This window comes from Sphaeramia orbicularis, chromosome 8, assembly GCF_902148855.1.
Source record: "Sphaeramia orbicularis chromosome 8, fSphaOr1.1, whole genome shotgun sequence".
Taxonomy (NCBI): Eukaryota; Metazoa; Chordata; class Actinopteri; order Kurtiformes; family Apogonidae; genus Sphaeramia; species Sphaeramia orbicularis.
Genome location: NC_043964.1, coordinates 7680622 through 7704093, shown reverse-complemented (window position 1 = coordinate 7704093; position 23472 = coordinate 7680622). Strand labels below are relative to the sequence as shown.

The following is a 23472-nucleotide window of genomic DNA, read 5'->3' as shown; positions in this document are numbered from 1 at the left end:
GACATTTTTAAGTTTTGCTCCAGATTATTCCACAGATGTACCCTCTGACAGAGGTACACTGGCTTTTATGTTTGTTCTACACTTAATTTTCTTGTAGATTTCAGTTCCCCTTAAATTATAATTACTTTGCCTGGGCTCAAACTTCTCCTGTAGACTGTAGGAGAGCATATGTTCATGGGTTTTATACATTATAATAAGAGTATTAAGGTAAACAAGATCGTGAAGTTTTAGAGCATTTAATTTGATAAATAGGGGATTTGTTGGAGCTAAGTACTGTGCTTGATTGACAAGTCGAATTGCCTTTTTTTGAAGTAAGAATATGGAATTAATATTTGATTTATAGTTGTTACCCATATCGCTACCCAATAGTTCAGATATGGAGATCAAGAGAATTAACAATATATGGAGAGATTTCTGATTTAGAAGGTTTTGGTTTTATACATTATAGCAATACTTTTGGCTGTTTTGATCTAAGTAAGTTTACATGCTTTTTCCAATTTAACTTGTTCCTCAGTTACAATGCCTAAAAATTTTGTTGCAGACACTCTTTCAATTTCACTTTCCTTAATTCTAATTTTAACTAGTTTGTTATTTTTCCTTTTACCAAAATAATATATTTGGTTTTACTAAGATTTAATAATAGTTTATTGACATCGAACCAATCTTTAGTATAGCAAGCTCCTTTCAACTGTATCTACAATTTGACTTAAATCTTTGCCGGAGCAATAGAGGCTGGTATCATCCGCAAATAAAATACATTTAAGGCTTTTTAGAACCTGACAAACATCATTTATATGTTTATGTTTATGTTTAGTTTACGCATTTGGCAGACGCTTTTTTTCCAAAGCGACTACAGGGGAAAACCAATTAAATCACTCAATCAATCAAATTTATTTATATAGCGCCAGATCACAAAAAAGTTATCTCTTGACATTTTATATATAGAGTTGGTCAAAACCAGACTCTAAGTCAATTCTACAGAAACCCAACAGAATCCTCCTGGAGCAAACACTTGTGACTGGTGACAGTGGCGAGGAAAAACTTCCCTTTAACAGCAGAAACCTCGAGCAGACCCAGACTCCTGGAGGATGGACGTCTGCCTTGACCAGCTGGGGTTAAAGAGAGAGAGTAGAGAAGGGGAAAAAGAGAGAGCGATAGAGATAGGGACTGGGGGAGAGGGGAGAAGGGGAGTAGGGGGAGACACATGGAGGCGGTTGAGGATAAGTGAGTGGTGATGATGAGGGCAGGGAGAGGCCGGACCACCGCAGCAGGTCCAGAGATAATCGTGAAAGAATCTGTGGTTGTCCTGGGAAAAACCTTATTAGAATATTTAAAATGGAATGTTGAAAGTGCTAGGACAGGAGGTGCTCCGGAAGAGCTGGGTCTTCAGGAGCTTCTTGAAGATAGGCAGGGATGACTCTGTTCTTGTAGCACTTGGTAGAGCGTTCCACCAACGTGGAACGACCCATGAAAAGAGCCTGGATTGTCTTGTACAAGGTCTGGAGGACCACCAGACTACGTTCCCCAGACGAGCGGAGTGGTCGTGGGGCGACATAAGCTTTTATTAGTGCACCTAAGTAGACAGGAGCAGACCCACGGAGAATTTTGTAGGCTAGATTAAAGATTTGAATTGATGCGGGCAGCTATGGGTAGCCAGTGTAACTCAATGAGTAAGGAGGGGTGACGTGTGCCCTTTTAGGCTGATTGAAGACCAGACGCGCTGCTGCATTCTGGACCATCTGTAGTGGTTGACAACACAGCTGGGAGGCCCGTTAGAAGAGCATTGCAGTAGTCAAGACGGGAGATAACCATAGTCTGCACCAGGAGCTGGGTGGCCTGTTCGGTTAGGTATGGCCTGATCTTTCTTAGGTTGAACAGAGTGAAACGGCATGATCGGGTGACAGAGGCAACGTGATCCGTGAAGGTCAACTGATTATCAATCATGACTCCCAGTTACGTACTACACTGGTAGGAGCCAGAGGTATGAGTCAATAGTGATGGAGATGTCCAGCTGTATGGTTGGCTTAGCTGGGAAGACCAGCAGTTCAGTTTTGGACAGGTTCAGCTGAAGGTGATGGGCTTTCATCCATGCAGATATGTCAGAGAGACAATCTGAGATCCGCACTGAGACTGTGGTGTCATCAGGTGGGAATGACAGATAGAGCTTGGTATCATCAGCATAGCAATGATATGAGAAGCCGTGTGAGTGGATGATCTGACCGAGTGAGGTGGTGTATATGGCAAAAAGGAGGGGGCCCAACACAGAGCCTTGGGGACCCCCGTGGTGAGGCGGTGAACTGCTGATGTGTGCCCTAGCCAGGACACTCTGAAGGACCGACCAGTAAGGTAAGACTGAAACCAGGAGTGTGCGTGGCCTGTGATGCCCATGTTCCAGAGTATGGATAACAGGATATCATGATTGACAGTGTCAAATGCTGCTGATAAGTCCAGTAGAATGAGTACTGAAGACTTGGCTGCTGCTCTAGCCTCTTTCAAGGCTTCTGTCACAGACAACAGAGCCGTTTCAGTGGAGTGGCCGATTTTGAAGCCAGATTGGTTGATGTCCAGGAGGTTATTTTGGGAGAGGAATTCTGTGACCTGTTTGAAAACAGCCCTTTCGATGATCTTAGAAAGGTATGGGAGGAGTGAGACTGGTCGATAATTCTCCACTTGAGTGGGGGTGAGGGAAGGTTTTTTGAGTAGTGGTGTTACCTGCGCTTGTTTAAATACTGTAGGAAATGTTCCTGAAGTCAGTGAGCATTAATCACATGTGTGATTGGTGCTGTGATAGTAGGGGCAACAGACTGTAAGAGGTTGGATGGAATAGGGTCCAACAGCATGTTGTAGGACGGCTAGAGGAAAGGAGTTTAGACACCTCGTTCTCTGTGAGGGGAGTAAATGAGGGGAATGACGCAGTTGGGCTTTTATCAGTTGAGTTAGTAGTAGCCATAGTCAGGGGAGAGAAGCAGTGTGTGATGATGATGATGTTGAAGAAGGAGGCGTGCAGTCTATGGGTGGATCAGTGAACTGACTGCTGATAGTAGACACTTTATTTGTGAAAAATGAAGCAAAATTGTCTGCTGTCAGATTAGTAGTGGGCGGTGGAGGTGGAGGGTTGAGTAGTGTTTTAAAGGTTGAGAATAGTTTTCTTGGTGTCGGTGGCAGAATGAATTTTGTTATTATAGTAAGCCTTCTTCGCAGCAGTGACACTGGATGAGAAGGATACCAATAGTGACTGGAATGTGATCAGGTCAGAAGAGCTTTTTGTTTTGTGCCATTTTCTTCTCTGCGGCTCTGAGGTTGGTACGCAGCGACCGGAGGGTATCATTGAGCCATGGGTGGGACTGGGAGGATCGGAGCGGGTCTAGTAGATAGAGGGCACAGATTTATCCAGACAGGAGCTAAGTGTAGAGCACAGAGACTCAGTGGCATCATTACCTCTAAGGAGGAAAAGTGCTGGGGGGAGGAGAGCGGAGGCTACGACAGTGGAGAAGTGGGTGGGGGACAAATTGCGGAGGTTGCGGCGAAAGAGACAATGGGGGAGGAGCAGAGTGTTTTTCAGGGAGAGACACACTGAACTGAATGAAATAGGTGTCAGACAGGTGTAAAGGTGTGGACTGTGAGGGCAATCTGTGATGCAGTTTCGGGTGAAAATGAATCGAGCTCTTTACCATCTTTGTGGGTTGGAGGACTGCAAACCCCTGTAGCTCAAAAGAGAGTATTAGTGACTGAAATCTGAGAAGCTGGGATTGTCTAAGTGGATGTTCATGTCACCGAGGACTAGCATGGGGCAGTCATGCTCTGGGATGGAGGAAAGCAGAGTGTCAAGCTCATCAGGAAAATCACCCAGTTGCCCTGGTGGACGATAAATGACAATTATGTAAAGTTTGACTGGTGCTGTCACTAGGATGGCATGGTATTCAAAGGAGTGTATTTGACTGAATTATTATATTATTATATACATAATAAATAATTTGGGCCCTAATACAGAGCCTTGTGGTACTCCATGGGTTATTATTCTCCTTTCAGAATCTGCATTATTCATGTATACATATTGATTTCTGTTGCTGAGATAACTTTCAGCCAGGAGTTTGCAATACCCCGGATACCATATGTGCAGACCTACATTTGAAAATACAGGAACGTAAACAATGGGGCCTAAGACGGTGCCCTGAGGGACCCCATTATTAATGTAATGAAACAGATTTATGATCAGTAATGGATGGAAACAGGGTCAGTGTTGAATCATATGTGATAAATGTATTATTATTGATCTGTTTTTACCTCCGCCAAGGAACGGCAGAGGTTATGTTTTCATGAGGGTTTGTTTGTTTGGATTTGTCTGTTTGTCTTTCTGTTTGTTTTGTCTGCTTGTCTATCTGTTTGTTTATCTGTTTCTCTGTTTGTCTGTCTGTTTTGTCTGCTTGTTTGTCTGTTTTAATGATGTTTTTGTTCTAAAGTTGAATCCTACTGATGAAAATCTCTTTTCGGTAAATTTTGGGTGTTTTTTCAGAGAATATTTTGGTTGTTTTATTCTTTTTGTGTTTAAACAGTAAGCACCTTCTGAATGGGATGGAGTTGATTTTTTTTCTAGAGTTTCATTAAAGCAGTGATATTTGTCTTTTTTTAACGTTATTCTTTGTTTTCCCACATTTCCCTGTGGTCTACATAAACTGTAAATGCTCTGCTTGGGTCTGAATTCTTCATTCATTCAACTCCACAGGTCCATCTTCAATCTTATTTCTGACTTATGACACCAGAAAGGTGGTTTGGAGCACTGGCCCTTTAAATGCACATTAGCCACTTCAGGCCCCGCCCCCTCCAGGTTGTCGGCTGTGCTGCTCTGTCCCGTTCAACCGACAACTGAACATTTGAGGTAATGGGCTCCAAGTTTGGACATATTTTCAGTCTGGACTACAACCGCTGCTGCTAACAAACAATTATGGAGAAATACTGGAGAAATGTTTGTCGGAAGTCTGGACCCTATATGTGTAAATGTGAGACGGAACTAGTTATAGATGCAACAAATTAGGAAGAAATTCAAACAGGTTGTAGAAATCCACTGGATTTTGTCCAAATGAATATAACATAGTTCTGCAGCAGCTGAAGGGTTCAAATTCAAACTGTATGAACTATGATTGTCCAATACACAAAGAAATGAACCACAGACTAAGAAAAGTGGGTTAAGACAAATATGAACCCTTTAAAAGTTCATCATTTTAGCGTCGATGATGCACCGTTAACGACAACTAATACAAAAATACTCAAAAATATATGCACTGAATATTAAAGAATAAGGTTAGTGTTTGACTATGAAACTAGAATTTACGTCCATTAAGGCCTGGAACTGGAAAAATAAACATATTAAAAAAAATATAGAAATAAAATATAAATGTATAAATAAAACCTGACAGCCATAACACTGTAAATATCTTCATACAGTTTTAGTGCATTAGATTAAAATTATATATACATATATATACACATATATACATATATATACATATATACACACACACAGTTTTATGGAAGAGGATTAGGGTCACTGGAAAAAAACAATAGAATTCAGACTTTTTTTCTCAGAACAATAATAATAAAAATATATTGGAACTGTATTTTTTTTCTCCAGTGGCCCCAATCCTCTTCCGAACATTTTACTACATCGACATCCTTGGTTTTGTTTTAAAAGGTGTAGAATTATTACTGATGGGATTTTCAGTCCCAATAATCATTTTCTTACTATTTTTTTTTAATCTTTCTTCACGTGTAAAGAAATAAATGAAAACATGTTTGCATGGAATCATCAGCTCTGAAGTCCAGTCCTCCCATTCACTGTCACTGAACTCATCGAATAAATACAGAAATAAAATAATAATAAAATATAATAATAATGTGGAAGACATTTGTTGATCTTTAAGTTTTCCTTTTTAAAAGTTACAATATATTCACCATAAAAACACAGACATAATTCAAGTAAATTCTCATTTAATGGTTGACAAAAAAATAATCTGAGTTAACAAATACCGTTGATTATGAACATTGATTTAAAATGTCTTTTCCTGAAGCTGACGAAGAAAAGTCATTAAAAACACAAGAAAGCTTTAAAAGACGATGAAAAGTGGAATAAAAAGGTGCAGGTTCTTCTTCGATGTTTGGGTTAAAACAATCTGATACAACACGAGGCTAGAAAACGGATCAAACTGAACACAGCGGACCCTTCTGGTTCTGGGTTGGTGGCTGGTCTCGGATCAGCCGGGTTCCATCAGAGTCTTGGGTCCGATTCGGTGAAAATGTCTCAGTCCAAAGTGGCCAACGGTCCAAAGTGTTCAGCAGTCCAAAGGGTCCAACAGTCCACCGTCCAACAGTAGAACAGTCCAGTTCCATTTAACGACCGATGCCGTCAGATCAGGACGCTGGACACCGGAACCCGGGTCGAACGCCCGCTTTTCGGAACCACAATGGGCTCGTCATCTGGAGAAACACCAGCACATGACCCTGTTAGAACCTGAACTGAAGGAACGGTACCTTCACAAATGTCCTAGTACGAAGCACAAACTGAACCAAACTCTACTCAAACACACATGAACGTCCTCAGAACCAGATACAGGTTCTGTTAGCGTCAACGCTCTCACCTGTTGGGTCGTAGTTCTCTGCCCGCTGTCTGTCCTTCTCAATGAAGAGGGCGGTGGCGAGGAAGAAAGCCCCACCCACCACGGACACGAAGGCGCAGAGCAGCAGAGACAGCTGCAGAGAGCGGAACTGCCACAGGAAGGAGTCCGACCGCCGAAGGGCGTCCGACACCTGAGGACCAATAGGGAGAGGAGGGTGGGGTCAGCCCGGCCGGTGCTCAGACGCCACCCTCTGATTGGTCACAAGATTACTCACCACTCCGATCAGGTACGGACTTCCGGCGTCTCCGAGGAGGTGGGACACGACGATCTGCAGCGCCTCGGCAGTGGATCGCGCGTGGGGACGACCACATACTGAAACAGGAAACGACCATTGTTACCACGGCAACAGAAACGCAGCTTTAAAAACACATCTGTACGAACAAATGACCCCAATTGCACATTTTATATAAACATACGAGGTCAAAGGTCGGAAACATGCAAGGGCGTCATCTTCATTAGCATCTTCTCTGATTAAACTAATGTTGGATTCATTTAAATTTTTATCTGCATCTTCTTTGGGACAATGTCTGTACGGTTTGTTCACAGTTAGGACAAATTTTGATGTTTTTTTTTTTTTTTTTTTTTAAATATCGACGTGATATTATGAATTGCGTACAGATAACACGCCACTTAATTGGTGTGTTATCTGTACACATTATAAGCTTTCAGCGGTGTATATTTACACCGTGTACAATAACATGCCATTAGTGCGATTAGCGGTTAGGGTTAGCAATTAGCATGATTAGCAGCTAGCACACTGACACACCATCAAATGGCATTAAATAACATGTGGAAGGATGAATGCGCATACATATAACACGCCAAATGCAATAAAGCGGCGCCGCATACAACGATACTGTTCTGTTCCTTCTACTGGTCCAAATGTTGATGGTTTAGAACAGTAAATGGTTCCAGATATCAGTTTAGTTCCTATTGATCACTGATAGAAGTCAGATATGCACTGTGATTGGATGAGTTCAGTTCTCCTCCAGTGGAAGTCCCGCCCACTTCTATAGTTAGATTGATGTGCATCCAGACCACAGGACTGGAACATAGAACAGAACCAGGACTAGAACACATTCAACTGGTTCTGATCCACATAGAACAGACGCTGACATACAGGGGATGATGGGACTAGTTTTTGTTATTTTACATCATTGTGCCTCTGACTTTATCGTAAATGGTCGAAACGATAACACATAGAACAGACTTGGATCCACGGTGAGAATGAGGTCAGAGGTCAAAGTGAAGCCTGTGAACAGACATAAGTTAATTACAGTCAATTAATGGATCCTCACCAGTAGAATGTCCGCCACGATGGCCCAGTTCATGGACAGGAAGGTCCTCCCCGAAGAAGACGAAGACCTGGACCACGGACAGGAAGTGACATCAGCACAAAACAGCGCAACAAGGAAACAGAAAAAAACCCAGCTGACGTTAAGGCCACGATAGCACGGGTTCCACATTCAGACACAAAAAATGAAAATAAATAATAACAGAAAAAAAATCAGCCAAACGGTTCTGTTTGAGTCCGAACAAGTCAAATGACATCATGAAAATGCGAATAGAACCAACAACCTGAGTGGAACTGGACCAACAAAGACACAGAACATTTACTAACAGACAGAATATGGGTCCAATTCCACTGATATAGATTCAATATCAGCTTCTATTGATTATGATGATGATGTCAAAGAAACGTCAACATAATGAACAGAATAAACCAAACAGTTATTGAAAATCCAACAAATATGAACAAAATAAGCAAGAACGAAACGTAGAAAACATCAACAAAATGATGTTAAATTTACACTTTTTTTTTTTAGAAAACGATAGACAGAAAAAACAAAACAATAAACATACAATTGACAAAAAACAGTTTAACCCTTAGGGGTCTGAGCCTATTTTGTCCGTTTTTCAGTACTTTTGATTTTACCTTTCTATACTATACACATAAATGTTTATTATACCCATGTTTGGTATCTGTTTTTTCAGCACAACTTCATCTATCTCATCCGCCTATTATTTTTTCACTTTAACCCACTATAGCAACACAAAAGGACAAAAAAAAAACACACAAAAATATAAAATCTGATTTGAAAAATGTATATAATGTATATTGTATAATGTATATTTATTGCATAAATAACACAAAGATGCTTAACGAACCTTTTCAAAGACTTTGAAAGTGAATATTGGTTCCAAATATTAGGTATATAAAATTGGAATTGTAATAAATTAAAACTATACTCAAATATTTCACATAAAAGCAGATCTTTACATTGACATTTTCTTTGGTTTTCTCCTCCCTCCTCTGACTTTTGTAAATACAAATGTTTCCAACAGTATTATAGTATTGACCAGTTTAACTGAACAGTTATTTCAGATTCCTACTATTCTATTTACTGGACTGATGTCGACCTGGACTCCAGAGTGGATCGACCGGTTCTGAACCATTTCATAGTTCTGAATCCTACTCCTCCCAGAATGAACACATGGGGTCCTTTATAATTTTACATAATGCTACAATGGTTTTCCCCTGTAAGTCGCTGGTTTTTCCCCTGTAAGTCGCTTTGGAAAAAAGCGTCTGCCAAATGCGTAAACATGCTACATGTTAAAATTATGCTTATTTATACTTGACACATTTGAGGTTCTTAATATTTATTGTTAAAGGACAGTTTGTAAATGTTTGTTCTACTTTTATTTTCACATTAAAACATTATTTATCTGTCGTTATGTTGGTATTTCATATTGATCTGAATGTGGAAGCTGAACTGACATGACTTTAACTCCACTGATTGTTCATATTTTCAGTTTCATGTTTATATTTCACTCATTCTTCTGTGGACTGGACCAGACCAGACCTGACCCTTTTAACAGCCGGGTTTGGGCCAGTGGCCGTATGTTTGACACCCCTGGACCGGCCCAGATCTTCTACATCTGGAGGTTTTTACAACATTTGTTCTGTCGTTTTAATTTGAATGACTTGGATGAAGCTCCCATGCTGCTGGGTGCACCTGAATGCAACACGGCGTCATTTAACCCGTCATAGTTTTCATCGGGTGTAAAATCACTCACGTATGTGGCGATGGTGCTGGCCTCGGCGAACACGATGGCAAGGTAAAGGAAGGGCGCCGACAGCAGGAGGCCGGCGGCGCAGACCAGAGGGTCGGCCCTGGGCGTCTTCGTCCTCAGTGCGCGACTCACCTGCACGCCGCTGGCCACACCCAGGATGCCCGTGACGCAGGTGATGATGCCGAAAATCAGACTGAAGGAGGAGAGACAGAGCTGACGTGAGGCTGCGGCAACGGTACCATGGTTACCATGGAAACACCCGTCCCCTTTTAAGGCGTTACCTTTCGGAGGAGGAGCAATGACCCTCCTCACACGGCACCTTTTCTCCGGAGAAGATGGCGGGCCCGGAGGAGGAAGGTGGGAGCCCAGAGTGCCAGCGAACCGGTGACGAATGCCACCGCCGTGAAGCCGAAGGTGGACAACACGAAGCTGCGACTGTCCAACAGGAAACAGCACATGAGGAGGTACCCACCAATCAGGACGCTCCGGGGGCATGGCCATGACCAATGGGAGTGATGCTCGACATCACATGACCCTTTTATGTTGTAATGTTTGACATCGTCATCTTTGGCATCGTTACTGTGTTAGATATGTGTCTATCGTTAGGGGACGCGTCTATCGTTAGGGGACATGTGTCTAATGTTAGGGGACACGTTGTGGGACATGTTGAACCTACTTCCTCCTCAGGGCCTGCAGGTCTTTGATCCAGCTAGTCTGGTGCAGATGCTGCTCCGGTCGGGGCTTCGATGGCGCCTCTTTTCGGCTCCTGGACGATGACGAGCAGCAGCAGGACGGCGATCAGACCCAGACCGGGGGTCACCTGGAGGAGGGGAGGTGGGGTAAGTAAAGGGGTGGAGCCTGGAAAACCAACATGCTGACTGGAGAATTCAAAGACTGACCCTCAGAGCCCAGTGCCAGTCTTGGGCCAGAGCGCTGACCTGGGAAACCCACGATGTACCCGAGACCACTAAGCAGGGACAGAGACAAGCATGAGACCAACAGAACCATCTGGACCACAGGACCCACATGAGACCAACACAAGCATCTGGGCCCACATGAGACCAACACAAGCATCTGGACCCACATGAGACCAACAAAAGCATCTGGACCACAGGACCCACATGAGACCAACACAACCATCTGGACCACAGGACCCACATGAGACCAACACAACTATCTGGACTAGGTATGCACCGATACCACTTTTTTCCAGACCAAGTACAAGTACTAACATTTGAGAAATTGCCGATACTGAGTACTGATACGAGTACTTAATAATCCCATTCCAGTTCTTAGTTCCTTTTGTAATGTGCTTCATTGTCGTTGTCATTAGTCTGACTGGAACAAAATGCTGCTACTGACATTTAATGTGTTGGAATGAGTGTTTGTTAATTAATCCATCAGAGGGCGCTGCTCTTAATTAACCATACTGGACAAATACCACGAAGAAGAGGAACGTTTTATGAAGAAGAACGTCAGTAATAACAAACATGGAGACGACAGAGGTAACACTAATGTGATTCTAATGTTGCAGCGTTTTCGCTGGTAAGGTTTAAAAGTGAAGCTTCAGCAGGTAGAGAAAAGAGAAATGAGTGATAAGTTTGGTTTTCACTTCCGCTGGCAGGAGTCTGCACCGCTCCGTTCCCCCATGGTATTGTAACTAGGATGGAAACCAGCCCAGCCCTAGGTAGTTGTTCTAAATCTTTCAGTACTTTTTCTCTAACTCACACAGTTGCTCTTTGAACAGATCCTCTATCTCCACAGTTCCCGCTGGTATTCTCTGTCTGGGTACTCATTCACCAGCACCTGGAAAACGGATGCAATGTACACAGAGGACGGACAGAACGCTGCATCCGTATCTGTCTGTGTCTGTAACGTTACTTACAGTTAGCGTTACTTTTATCACCATCATTTATTTTGAAAAATCTCCACACTCCCCACATATTATTCCTCCTCCTCGTACCTGCTGCACTGAACTGTGAATGTCACACGGCCGTAAGTGGTATCGGAGCAGTTGTATTGGATTACTTTAATGAGTACGAGTACAAGTACACACACTGAATATTGGAGCCGATGCCCGATACTGGTATCGGAATCGGTGCATCCCTAATCTGGACCCACATGAGACCAGGTCCAGAACCAAAGCCACGACTCAAACCTAGACTAGTGCATCTGCGGTCCCACCTGCCGACCGGAATGGCGAAGTAGAAGATGGAGAGCATGTTGGTCCTCTTCCCCTGGACGTAGAGGTCTGCGATGATGGTGGGGGCAATGGTGGAGTAACTGGCCTCGCCAACGCCCACCAGGCCCCGCGTCAGCAGCAGAGCCCAGAAGTGCTGCGGAGAAGACCGGCAACTGGAGGTCAAACCGATCAGGACTGGGACCCACCTGGACCCGGACCTGGACTCACCTCTTTGGGGGTGTAGGAACTGGCCAACGTCACCAGAGACCAGAAGGAGATGCCGGCGCTCATGATGTACTTCCTGTTGTAGCGGTCGCCGAGGTAACCGAACAATGGCGCCAGGAACATGTAGCTGCAGATAAAAACTGACAGAAGAGGTGGAGCATCCGGTAAGACCACGCCCACTCAGAGGGGAAATTTGAGTCCGTGTTCAGGTGGTCTTACCTGTCTGGAGGAGACCGGACTTCTCATCATTGATCCCAAAGTAATGTTCGATGTCTGGGAGAACACCTGAGGAACACAAAGCAGTTCAGAACCAAGACACAGAACATCTGGAGAAAAGCCTTAAAGGAACCAGAACCCACCAGAACAGTACCCACCAGAACAGCACCCATCAGAACTCACCAATGTTTCATTTTTGATTCATTTGACTTATTTTGTTTGTTTTTCTACATTTCTACTCAGTTTTCACCACGTTCCTTATTATTTTGTGAAGTTTTTATTCATTTTTTGCTCCTTTTCCTCCATGTTATTTATTATTTTGTACATTTTCTTATTCGTTTGTGGTTCATTTTGTTAATTTCCTTTATTATTTAACTTGGTTTTGTTCATTTTGTTGAAGAGAATAATGAAGGAAATGACTAACAAATCAACAAAGAAATGGAGAAAATAATCATTAAAATGAGCAAAATTTAAGAAAATAATGAAGAAAATAAACAAAAAAATTAATAAAAAGAACAAATAATTTTTAAAAATGAAGTAATTAAATAAAATGAACTAAAATAAATAAAATAATGGACAAAGTGAGGCTGTAATAAAAAATGTCATAAACATTGAATAACTGCAGATGTTGACGGCATTCAGATCGTTCAACTCCTGCCCTGGCACTGAGGGGGCGGGGCCGAGGCCTGTGATTGGCTGTGGCCATACCTGCCACGGTGAAGCGGTCCATGTAGTTGAGGAGGTTGATGTAACAGAGGATGAGGACGGTGAGTAAGGCTCGGACCCGTGACACGCCGCTTGCCGGCTCCTCCGCAACCTCACGCCGCTCGTCTGAACCCTCCGCCTCGCTGTCGTCAGAGAAGAACGGCGCCGAGTCCGACGTCGGCTCAGCCACAGACATGGTGACCAGGAGGAGGGGCCAGAGGACACGCCTGTCCGTCAGGACGTCCATCGAGAAGATGAGACAGAAACCATCAGATCAGCAAAGTTTACAGACGCAACCATGGAAACATACGGCTTATTTATTTACATGTAATGATCAGCACCATCAACGAATAAACGATCATTATTAAACAGGAAATTACCTTAGAATTCATCAAATATCACAGATAAACCAGTACAAACCAGTAAAAACCAGTACCAGCAGTGAAACACCATCAGGTCTGAGTCACTGTGATTATAAACTATTAGAGTTGGTTTGTTCTGATGGTTATTTTGTTGATTTTAATTCAGTATTTATTATCATTTTTGTTTGTTCTGATGGTTATTTGTGCATTTACATATACGAGTCTAAACAAACATTATTACTAAAGTTAATAGTGCATTTACATATATGAGTGTGAACAAATATTATTATTAAAGTTAATATTGCATTTACATATGAGTCCTTTTAGGTCTAATTTTATATTGATTCTATTTTTTCCCACAGGTGATACTGAAATGTTGTCAACATTCTTAAGCTAAAAAATGAGCCTATTTTATAAACGACAGGTGAAACTTTAATCTTTGACACTGATGTTCACTTTGACCTGATCTTGAATCTGAAACTAAGGGTTAAATGACACTAAAGTCACATGAATAATGTTTTTTTTTTTTTCTTTTTTTTTTTTTTTTTTTTTTTTTACAGCTGAGGTAGTTTATTATAGACACTGAGTTTATGAAACCAGTAAAACAGTCATAAGATGGCAATAAAATCAGAACAAAAATGATAATTTTTTTTTTTTTAAATCCAGGTTTTTACTTAAAGAACACAGATGACCAACTGCAGAATCCACTGTTTCTGTTCCTGAAAACGTGAGTCATTTCTAAACCTTGTCTCCTCGTGGTTTTTCTTCTGACTTGTAGTTTTCACGTCCTTCATTCTTCTGAGTCTCAGAGCCCATTTCCTCATTCTCAGAGGTTCCCAAACTATTCAGGTCATGTAAAACCGCCCCTCAGTTAAACCTTGTCTGGTCATAGGTGTAAGAAAATATGGGTTCTGCAATGTATCATGATATTTCATTTCACAATACTGTATTGATATTTAAAAACACTGTATTGATATTTTTGCAGATAGATTTTGCAGATATTACTGAGGTTCATTTAAATTTTTTGCTCTTCTTTTTTGTTTATATCTTATTTATTATTATTTAACACTCTTCTATTAAATAATGTTAGTTCCTTTGTTGGGATTGCACAAAAATAATGTTCTGATGTTAGTTCTGAACTAATAGAATATGAACATTTGAACGGGATCTTAAACTGTAATGTCTGTAAAACAGAATTAAAGTTTAATTCTTTAAGGTAAAAATCTTTTTTAAAAAAAGAAACAAAAAAATGCCTTTTTAACAGTATCATGATATATCGTCATATATTGTATCATGATCCAAGTATTGTGATTTGTATCGTATGGCCAAATTCTTGCCAATACACAGCCCTAGTCAATATTAACTTGAGTCCACGTGATTAAATTTAGTCATTTTGAGGAGGTCTGAGGATGAATCCAGGATCTAGCACAAAGATTAAACAGGACGTTAACTTTACTTGTACACCCTGTGAACATTACCATCTAAATAAGCAAAATTTATTCATTAAGGGCAAATAATACCAGAAATACAGACTCATTTAAAGGTACAGTAACACTAAATAAACACAGTGACACAGTGAGTAATGATCCTCTTTAGTTTTTATTTAATCTCTCCGGCCTCATATTAACTTAGAATCTGATACTTATAATAATAGATCAGAAACACAGAACTAACTGGTTTTTAAAATAGACTTGTGTCGAAGTGTGTGTTAGCCACATGCTAACTGTTAGCTTGTTGTTTGTTTACCTGAACGATGAGTCAGGGCTCAAACTTCTCCTCTTCCGCTGCCGCTCTGCTGCTTTTCTCGGCTCTACTTCCGCTTCTCCAGGCCCATGTCGCTGTTGACAGTCTAATGTTCTCCAGGAGGCCTCGGTCTGTCGGCTCCACTCCGGGTTCTGCTGGGTTTTCACTGGAGAACTCTTCACTTATGACATTTCTCCGCCGCCATAACGATGAGGAAACTTCCGGCACGGGGTCACATGACCGGTATCTGGAGTCACGTGGCCAAATGTGACAACTCACCGCATTCGTACGGCAATCAGCGTTATGACGTAACAGGAAAATAAACGGAGGGAAAAAATAAAAAATTAAAATATAAAAACAGACTAAACATCATCCAAAAAAAAAAAGACGAAAAATAAAACTTAGATTTTAATTATGTTAAAAAAATAAAAACATAGAGATTCTAGATTTAAAAAATTAAATAAAACTGGAAGAAAACATTCTGACTTAAAATCAATGTCACAATAGAGCATACGGTGCCCACATTTGAAAACCCTCAAAGTTTTTGCACATATGAATGGACAGACAGATGGATGAGGGTAAAAAACTGTAAAAGAAATGACTAGAACTTAGTCATAAAGAGAAACTTCAACAAAATAAAGACATTTCCTCAAAATAATGAGAAATTTACTCAAAATATTAGGATAAATAATACAGTACTTAAAAGTGAAGTATAAAAAAACCTGAAGTTATGAGAAATGTGATATATTTCCTTGAAATACTCTTAAAACAACACTTTAATAAAAAAAAAGACCTTTTCTCAAAACAATAAAAAATTTACGTCAAAATAATGAGAAAGTTACTCAAAGTGAAAAACAAATCAAAATAATGACAAACTTTGTAAAAATAACAAAAACCTTCTTCAAAATGAGAAATTTACTAAACATAACAACACGTTTACTAAAAACTATTACTGTTTTAAAGGTAATTACACGGATTCTAAAAATAACAAGAAAAATGTCCTCAGTTTGACATTTTCTTAAAATAAATGGAAATATTCAGAAAATAATAAGAAACTACATGTAAATATTTAGAACATTTATCGAATTAATGAAAAATGAGGTCAAAGTCATTTTTCTCTCAGACATCCCTGATGTCGCTGAATGGTTGTGTTTGTTTGCATAATGGGTGGGGCCAGAGGCAGACTCCGCCTTTTCTCCATCTTCTGTTGAACCACGTTTCTTCATCCCATTTCACCATTGAGTCCAATCCACATTAAAGTTGAAATGATTCTGTTTTACGTCAAAGTAAAAACACTTCATATAAATGTTTTAATGTGTTTTAGTTTTATTTTAAATGTACTTTTTCTTTTTCAGAGTGAAAATAGAAAACCTCTGCTGTTTTTTTTCTGCTTTTGTTGAGTTTGTATGAAGTGGCGTCATCAGGTTGGGGATGTGAAATGTCCCTGATCTTAAGTCCAGACTTCGATGATGTCACCGTCCTCCATGTCCAGCTGCGCCGGCGTCTGATTGGCCATCACTTTGCCGCCGTCGAAGTGGAAGCGGACGTTCCCGCGGGCGCCGGCGGACATGGATGACAGATACTGGGAGAAGACAGAGCCCAGCGCCGCCTCCTGGAACACAAACAAATGGAGGTCGGATCATGTGACAGGTCATGTGACATCGCGCCCTACTGCATTGACACGTGATGAATAAACAAAAAGGGGGCGGAGCTACGTACTCTGTGCAGAGAAAATTCCTGGACCGAGTCTCTGTCTTTGGTCTGCAGGCGGACGGTGATGACGCTGCCGTCGGTGGCATCTTCAACCTCTGCTGCCATGACGACGCACTCTGCAACACAGACCACACCCATTACAATGTTGTCGTGGCTACCAAGTTCATCCTTTTTTTTTTTTTTTTGATTTCATTTATTTCGTTCATGGTTGTGCGTTTCATCAGTAGACATTCAATAATTATCAAATAAACAAACATGTACACACCCATGCTCGAAAAGGAGCAGGATGAAGAAAATGTTATATTTCCTGCCCCCTTCTAAATAATAATAACCTTAATGGTTAGCCATACACAACTAGCTATAAAATCATACTGTATAAAGTCAGACAAACCAAACTAAATACATTCAAAGATAATACATAATGAATACAAAACCAAGTGCAAAACTACATGTCCAGAGAGTACAAAACATAAGTAAATATAAACCTGATGAAATGATGCTAAAACATTTTACCAGTCCAAAATAAGTAAATAAATATGTCACAAAATACAAAACAAATACGAAGCCAAATGTAAAACTTATAACTGTTCATATAATCTCATTGTTGTCAGATCTTTCAGTTTAGACAGTGAGCTTCAGGCTTAAGACACCACAAGTGTTTACGTATTGGGATGAACATGAATTGTTCAGAACTATTCGAGGATGCTTAACGTCTGAGTGAAGGTGTGGGATTTCAACGCAGCTTTTATGTTTATTTTCCGTCAGACTTCGGTCGAAGGTTAATTAGACGTGAGAACGTGCTGTAAACTGACCTATGATGTCAGCGATGCCAAGGCCCAGCTCGCCGACGGTGGAGTCAATTGGAAGCTCCACCTCTTCCCTCATCAGCAGGAGGCGATTGGGTGGGACCTTGAGTTTGACGGACAGCTGGGCCAAGACGGTGCTGAGCAGCGTGGACTGAAACGAGACAGAGGTTCGTTAGTGCACGTACGGCCTACGGTGAACGCTGCTTTGGTGTTAATGCGACAGGACGAATGGCGCCAGTTCCGTACCGACAGGACGTGGATCTTGTGGACGTCAGTTCTGCATCGGACCTTCAGTGGGATCTCCCGGACCGAGGGCGTGTACGGCGGACTGTCGGGGGTCACGTCAGGGGTCACTGCGATCACGTCGTCATCGCTGTCGACGATGACCACGTCGGCATTGTTGGTGTTGGTGGCATCCTGTCTGCCGGGTTGACCTCGGCGGCGGCTCGGCCTCCGGTCCTGATGCTCCGGGGACAGAAGCGAGTTCACGACCTGGAGCCTCCTGTTGATCTCACTGAAGGAGAAGAACCGGCCCCGCCTACGTCACATGACTCTGTCACATGTGGACTACATCAGACCAGGTCCAGGTCTCAGACCACCAGACTGAAGGTTCGTTTATTCTCCATTAGATCCTCGGACGTAAACCCACGGTGGCGTCCGCCCATTTGGACCAAACAGAGAAAATGTTCAGTACCAACGAGAACCACCAGGGGTAGCGACAACACATGAAACCAATAATAATAATAACAATAATAATAATAATAACCAGTTTACAGCTAAAAGTGAATCTAACCCTGACAGTGGATTACATCAACTGCTTTTATTTTGAAAATCCAATCCCAGGAAATTAAACTAAACAATTTAAGGTAAAACCATTAAAAACATGCAGTTATTGACCATTAGATACTTTAATTCCACCTTAAAATCAAATATTTAGAACTACACACAACAGTACATCTGCTTAAAGTGATCATATTTGACTGGTAGGTAAAATACAAACTGCTTCCAGATCTAAGACCATCAGACCCCCATGAACTCCCAGACCCCCATGAGCCACCTGACCCCCATAAACTACCTGACCCACATGCACCACCTGACCCCCATGAACCACTGGACCCCCATAAACCACCTGACCCCAATGACCCACCGGACTCCCATGAACCACCTGAGACCCCTGGTTTGGTGCGACTCACCTGATCTTCCTAGTGGCCTTTCTGGACGGTCTGTGGGCGGGGCTCTGTGGTGGGGGAGGGGAGGGGCTGCGGACGGTGTCTCTGAAACACACCAGGACATTGTGACCCCAGGTGGGCGTGTCCCTCCTGTCTCTGCTTCCTGTTTCCTCCATCAGCTCTTACCTTTTGCCGTCTGCTGTTGGCTCCTCCTCCTTTCGTTCCGCTTCGTCGTCCGAGTCGATGAAGGCGGCGGTCGACGCTGGCGTCTGTCCCGATGAAAACCGCGTCCACAAACCGTCCTCTGCGGCGTCATCTGAAAACATGAAACCTGTGAGACGTTTGTCCAGGTTGACGGGGACGTAAAAAATGGCGTCCGACCTGTTTACCTGTGTTGTGGGCGTCGGCGAGGGCAGGCGCTCTGAGCTGCAGACTGGTGTTGACCTGGAAACAAAACCAGACTGAAAACCACCTGACCACCGACGTGATTTCGCCTCCACTGCCAGGGCTTTACCTTATTGGAGTAAACGGGCACTGGGACGATGGCAGACGGGTCCAGGATCCGCCGGCGTTTTGGCGGTGGCTTCACCGGCTGCGTTTCATTGGACGATATCTGAACAATCAACAAACCAACAAAATAAAAGCATCAAGTCAACGTTCACGATGCAGAAACTCAGAGAAAATCTACGAAACGCGACAAATCCCACTTTTACTGCATGACTTTAAACACATTTAACGTCATTTTAACAGGAGAAGGTTCAATCGGTGCTTTGAAGGAACATCGTTGAATAGTTTCAGTATCTTTTTAATTATCGATGGTGTTTATAGTGTTTAATAAATAATTTTAGAACCCAGTTTCACTGTGTTTTATGTGTATTTTAAAGTGGATGTCATCAATTTTGTGTGGAACTTCTGCTTCTACTGTCTGGGTCAGGACAGCTCAGTGAGTCTCTAACTGGTTAAATGAAGGTTAATAAATAAAAATAAAATAAATATTCACGTCAGTAAAACACCGTCTGAGTCACACAGACTTCAACTCAGTTTAGTTCAGGGTAGGGATGTAACGATTATCGGTATAACGATAAACCACGGTAAAATTCCTGACGGTTAGTTTTACCATTTAAATTGTAATTATCATAACCGTGTTTGATTAGCACACTTTCAACACAAACTCGACATGGAAAATGGGCAAACAATGGCCATAAGGTGCCATCTTTAATGCACATTTGTATGTTTGATGTTTACGTGTTAATATTTGAATGTTTCTGCAAAAGAAAGTACATTGTGCCTATTATTTTATTAGGGTTTTTTTTGTTGTTGTTTCTTTATTTTCAAAATACAATTTGGTTAAATTATTTCAGGTTATGTGTAAGTACTTTTTGAACATTTCAAGCACATTTCAACAATGCCGTGATAATAACGATAATCATGATAATTTTGGTCACAATAACTGTGATATGAAATTTTCATATCATTACACCCTAGTTCAGGGTTATCGATCTGATCTAAAGTCATATTTAGAGTTGTCATTTATAATAATAACAATAATAATAATTATTTATAATAATGACAACTCTAAATTTTTCTTTCTGTTTTTGTAAAAAATTAACCTTACATTATGAAAATATTTACATTTACAAACTATCCTTTAACGCAAAATGTGAAAAACCTGAACAAATATGAACAACATGAACTGTATTAAGACAAATAAGTGTAATTTTAACAATATTCTGTCTCAGTTTATCATTTATACATGTTCATTCTCATGTACAGATACAGAGGATCTACAAATACACACATTTAATAACAGAGTTTGAGCCAAATGCTTCATTCAATAAACTGAGTGAAAACATTGACTGTTAGTCGTTTAATCATCAGAACATGTCTTCACTTAACTTAAATAAAAAGATCCCCTGTCTATATAAGACAGATTCCTGATAGTAAAGCAGAATTTCACTATATTACACAAACAATATTCACTGATCAGTCATTAATTAGATCATTAATAGTTTCTCATTTCCTGCTGAAGCTACAGATGAACAAAAATGCTAAATATTAACATTATTATGTTGATTTAAATGTGTTTGTTAAACACAAATGACCGGTTAGTTACTGTTATTACCTATATTTGGTTATTTACCCGTTTATGACTAAAAGTGGAACTAAAACTGGTCATGACAGTGGAATACTTCACCTGCTTTTATTTTGAAAAACCGATCAGCAAAAATGAAACTAAGCTAGCTAACATGGAGCTAAACATGCCGCTATCTGTAAAAATTCGCGACTGTTATCCGTTTATTTGTGCTCACATCGTATCTGTTCCCTCCTGTCCTTAGTCCAAACCCATCACACATCCGCTGGGACGCTTCTTTATCACATTTCCGGCCGAATGAGGACATTTTATCCACAAAACCGCTACAGTCTCTCACCTTTTCCGCCATGATGCTGTTTACCGCGCACTGCAGCGTTCACAACAGTCGGAAATTTCACTTTCACTCTGGGCCTTTCAATCTATGGTGCCGCCTTCAAAACCATAGGAAATTATAGAAACAAGCGGTGTTTTTGATTCACACTGACTTCAGCAAGCAAGCAAGAAAGAAAGAAAGAAAGAAAGAAAGAAAGAAAGATTCAGATTCATTAATTGTCATTCAATAAAAACATCCCAGATGCTGTTACAGAACAAAATTGCAAAATGCACAGCATGAAACAAACCACAGAATTTTTTTTTTTAAAACACCAATTAAAAACAACCCAATATATATGATAAAAGATTAAAAACTTCACTAAAATAAAGAAGTAAATAAGTTAGTAAATCAGTAGATCAGAAAACAGAAAGTTTACAACCTTAAGTTATAGACAAAACAGACGTAAAACAAACAAATAAGTAAATGAACCGTGGTATTAACAAACTGAACAAAATAAGCTTTAAATCAACAAAATGAAACAAAACTACAAAAAAATAATCAGATCAAAATGACCAGAATTCAATAAAAACAGACTTTAGGAAACTCAGGAAATGTAACACAACACTTTTATTTATCAGTTTGTGACAAAAAATAAACTAACAAAAACCCCATTTGGTGATTAAACCAAATATATAAAACAATGTAAATGTATTTGACTTGATTCTTTGCCTCTTTAGTGAAATCAGTCAAATATTCCTGACTGTTTTATAAATCTGTGGTCCACAGTCAGCTGGACGACCAGCCTAGACAACAGCTACCGGGTCAAGTTCTCAGACCACACAGTTCTGATGTGTGTTCGTCAGGGTTCTGGGTCATTCCACGGGAACGTTTAGTAATGTTTATTAAATGGTGTGATGATGATGTCCTGGACCTGAATGGACAAAGAACCAAGGAGCTGGTGATGGACTTTGGAAGGACTGGATGGAGCCTTCACCTGGAGGTATCATCATCCATGGTGAAGACGGACCAACAGTGGATCCGACTGTTATCTGTGGACGGTGTTGGAGTCGGAGCTAAGAGTCGACAGTCGAACCAGGTCAACAGAGGATCTGCGTGTAGAAGCTGAACTCTTCTAGTGTTTCTGAGGACATTTCATCCTGTTTTTATCGTTCTTTTATTGAAAGTCTTTTAACATTTTCATTCCTTTGCTGGTTCCATGGACTGTCACTTGTAATGGAATTTTGACTTCTTTATCAGATTCCCTTCTTTGTTCCCATATCCTTTCCTGAATACCCTTCCCCACTGCATGCTAATTTTCCCATATCTTTACCCAAACCTTCCTATTATGTGTATAAATTTTCTTGCGAAGTAACAAAAGGTGACTGATTGTGAAAACCTTGAGCTCATCCAATCCAAAGGCCCTGTGAGAAGACTGGAGGTGTCACTAGCAAATGGGATTCACCCTATAATAAAAGGTGGATCTTGTGAGAAGTTCTTTGTCTTTTCTTCACAATCGCCGGTCGTGTGCAGAACTGACCTTTCCTGACAAAGAAATAAAATCTTGTTGGCCAGCAGATGTCTCTATTTCATTATCCACCAGCAGCAGAGAAACATTTCCATGACACACTAAAGAACAGAAACAGTTTGAAACACATTATTAAAGTCTGTTTATAGAATATCTGAGTTCAGCTGACGGACCTGAAACACATGGTCCTTAAACCCACTGGAGTTCTAGACCAGAATGGACACGTTCTAAACCTGACTGTCCTCTTATGTCCTCTGGGTGGCGCTACTGTGTAGCTGTGTAGTTTTCATAGTTTATTTTTTGAACTAAAACAAAGACAAAATTTGAAGTTGTCATTATTTATAGGCATGATGTAACATTTTTTTCACATCAAACTAAGAAGAAAATATGGAGTCATTCTTTTTTGTAGGTTATTATGCTGTTATTATTTTACTGTAGATCATGTTGGTCTGTATGTGGAACCTGAAGTAAAATGAGTTCCACAGCCTTGATTGTGGAATTTTCGCAAATTCATCCCACGGGCTGGGCTGGACTGGAACCTAAGGCGGGCTCCTTTTGGCCCCCGGGCCGCACGTTTGAGACCCCTGCTCTAATTGCACTAAAAGAAAATATTAGCACAAAGTTGAACAATACATGTTTTTAAGCATAAATAAAAATGGGTCACATTTTTAAAAC

General features: G+C 40.9%; 2 protein-coding genes and 1 pseudogene across 3 annotated transcripts in view; 1 reads left to right on the top strand and 2 right to left on the bottom strand.

The window, feature by feature from the left end:
* Nucleotides 1–23472, top strand: part of LOC115423829 (nuclear protein 1-like) — a 63573-nt gene that overhangs the window by 25065 nt on the left and 15036 nt on the right. The window lies entirely within an intron of this gene.
* Nucleotides 5969–15445, bottom strand: LOC115423766 (protein spinster homolog 1-like; annotated as a pseudogene).
* Nucleotides 16536–21388, bottom strand: nfatc2ip (nuclear factor of activated T cells 2 interacting protein). Of its 2 annotated transcripts, none has more exons than XM_030140829.1 (9): nucleotides 21297–21388; nucleotides 19382–19480; nucleotides 19257–19311; nucleotides 19054–19183; nucleotides 18892–18972; nucleotides 17945–18212; nucleotides 17705–17849; nucleotides 16899–17008; nucleotides 16536–16791 (listed from the first exon to the last, which is right to left on the bottom strand). In XM_030140829.1, the coding sequence occupies exons 1-9, from the start codon at nucleotides 21306–21308 to the stop codon at nucleotides 16630–16632; spliced, it is 1062 nt and encodes a 353-aa protein (XP_029996689.1). In that variant the 5' UTR covers nucleotides 21309–21388; the 3' UTR covers nucleotides 16536–16629. The 2 variants fall into 2 exon arrangements, with proteins under 2 accessions (XP_029996689.1, XP_029996688.1); XM_030140828.1 differs by having other exon boundaries at nucleotides 21177–21329.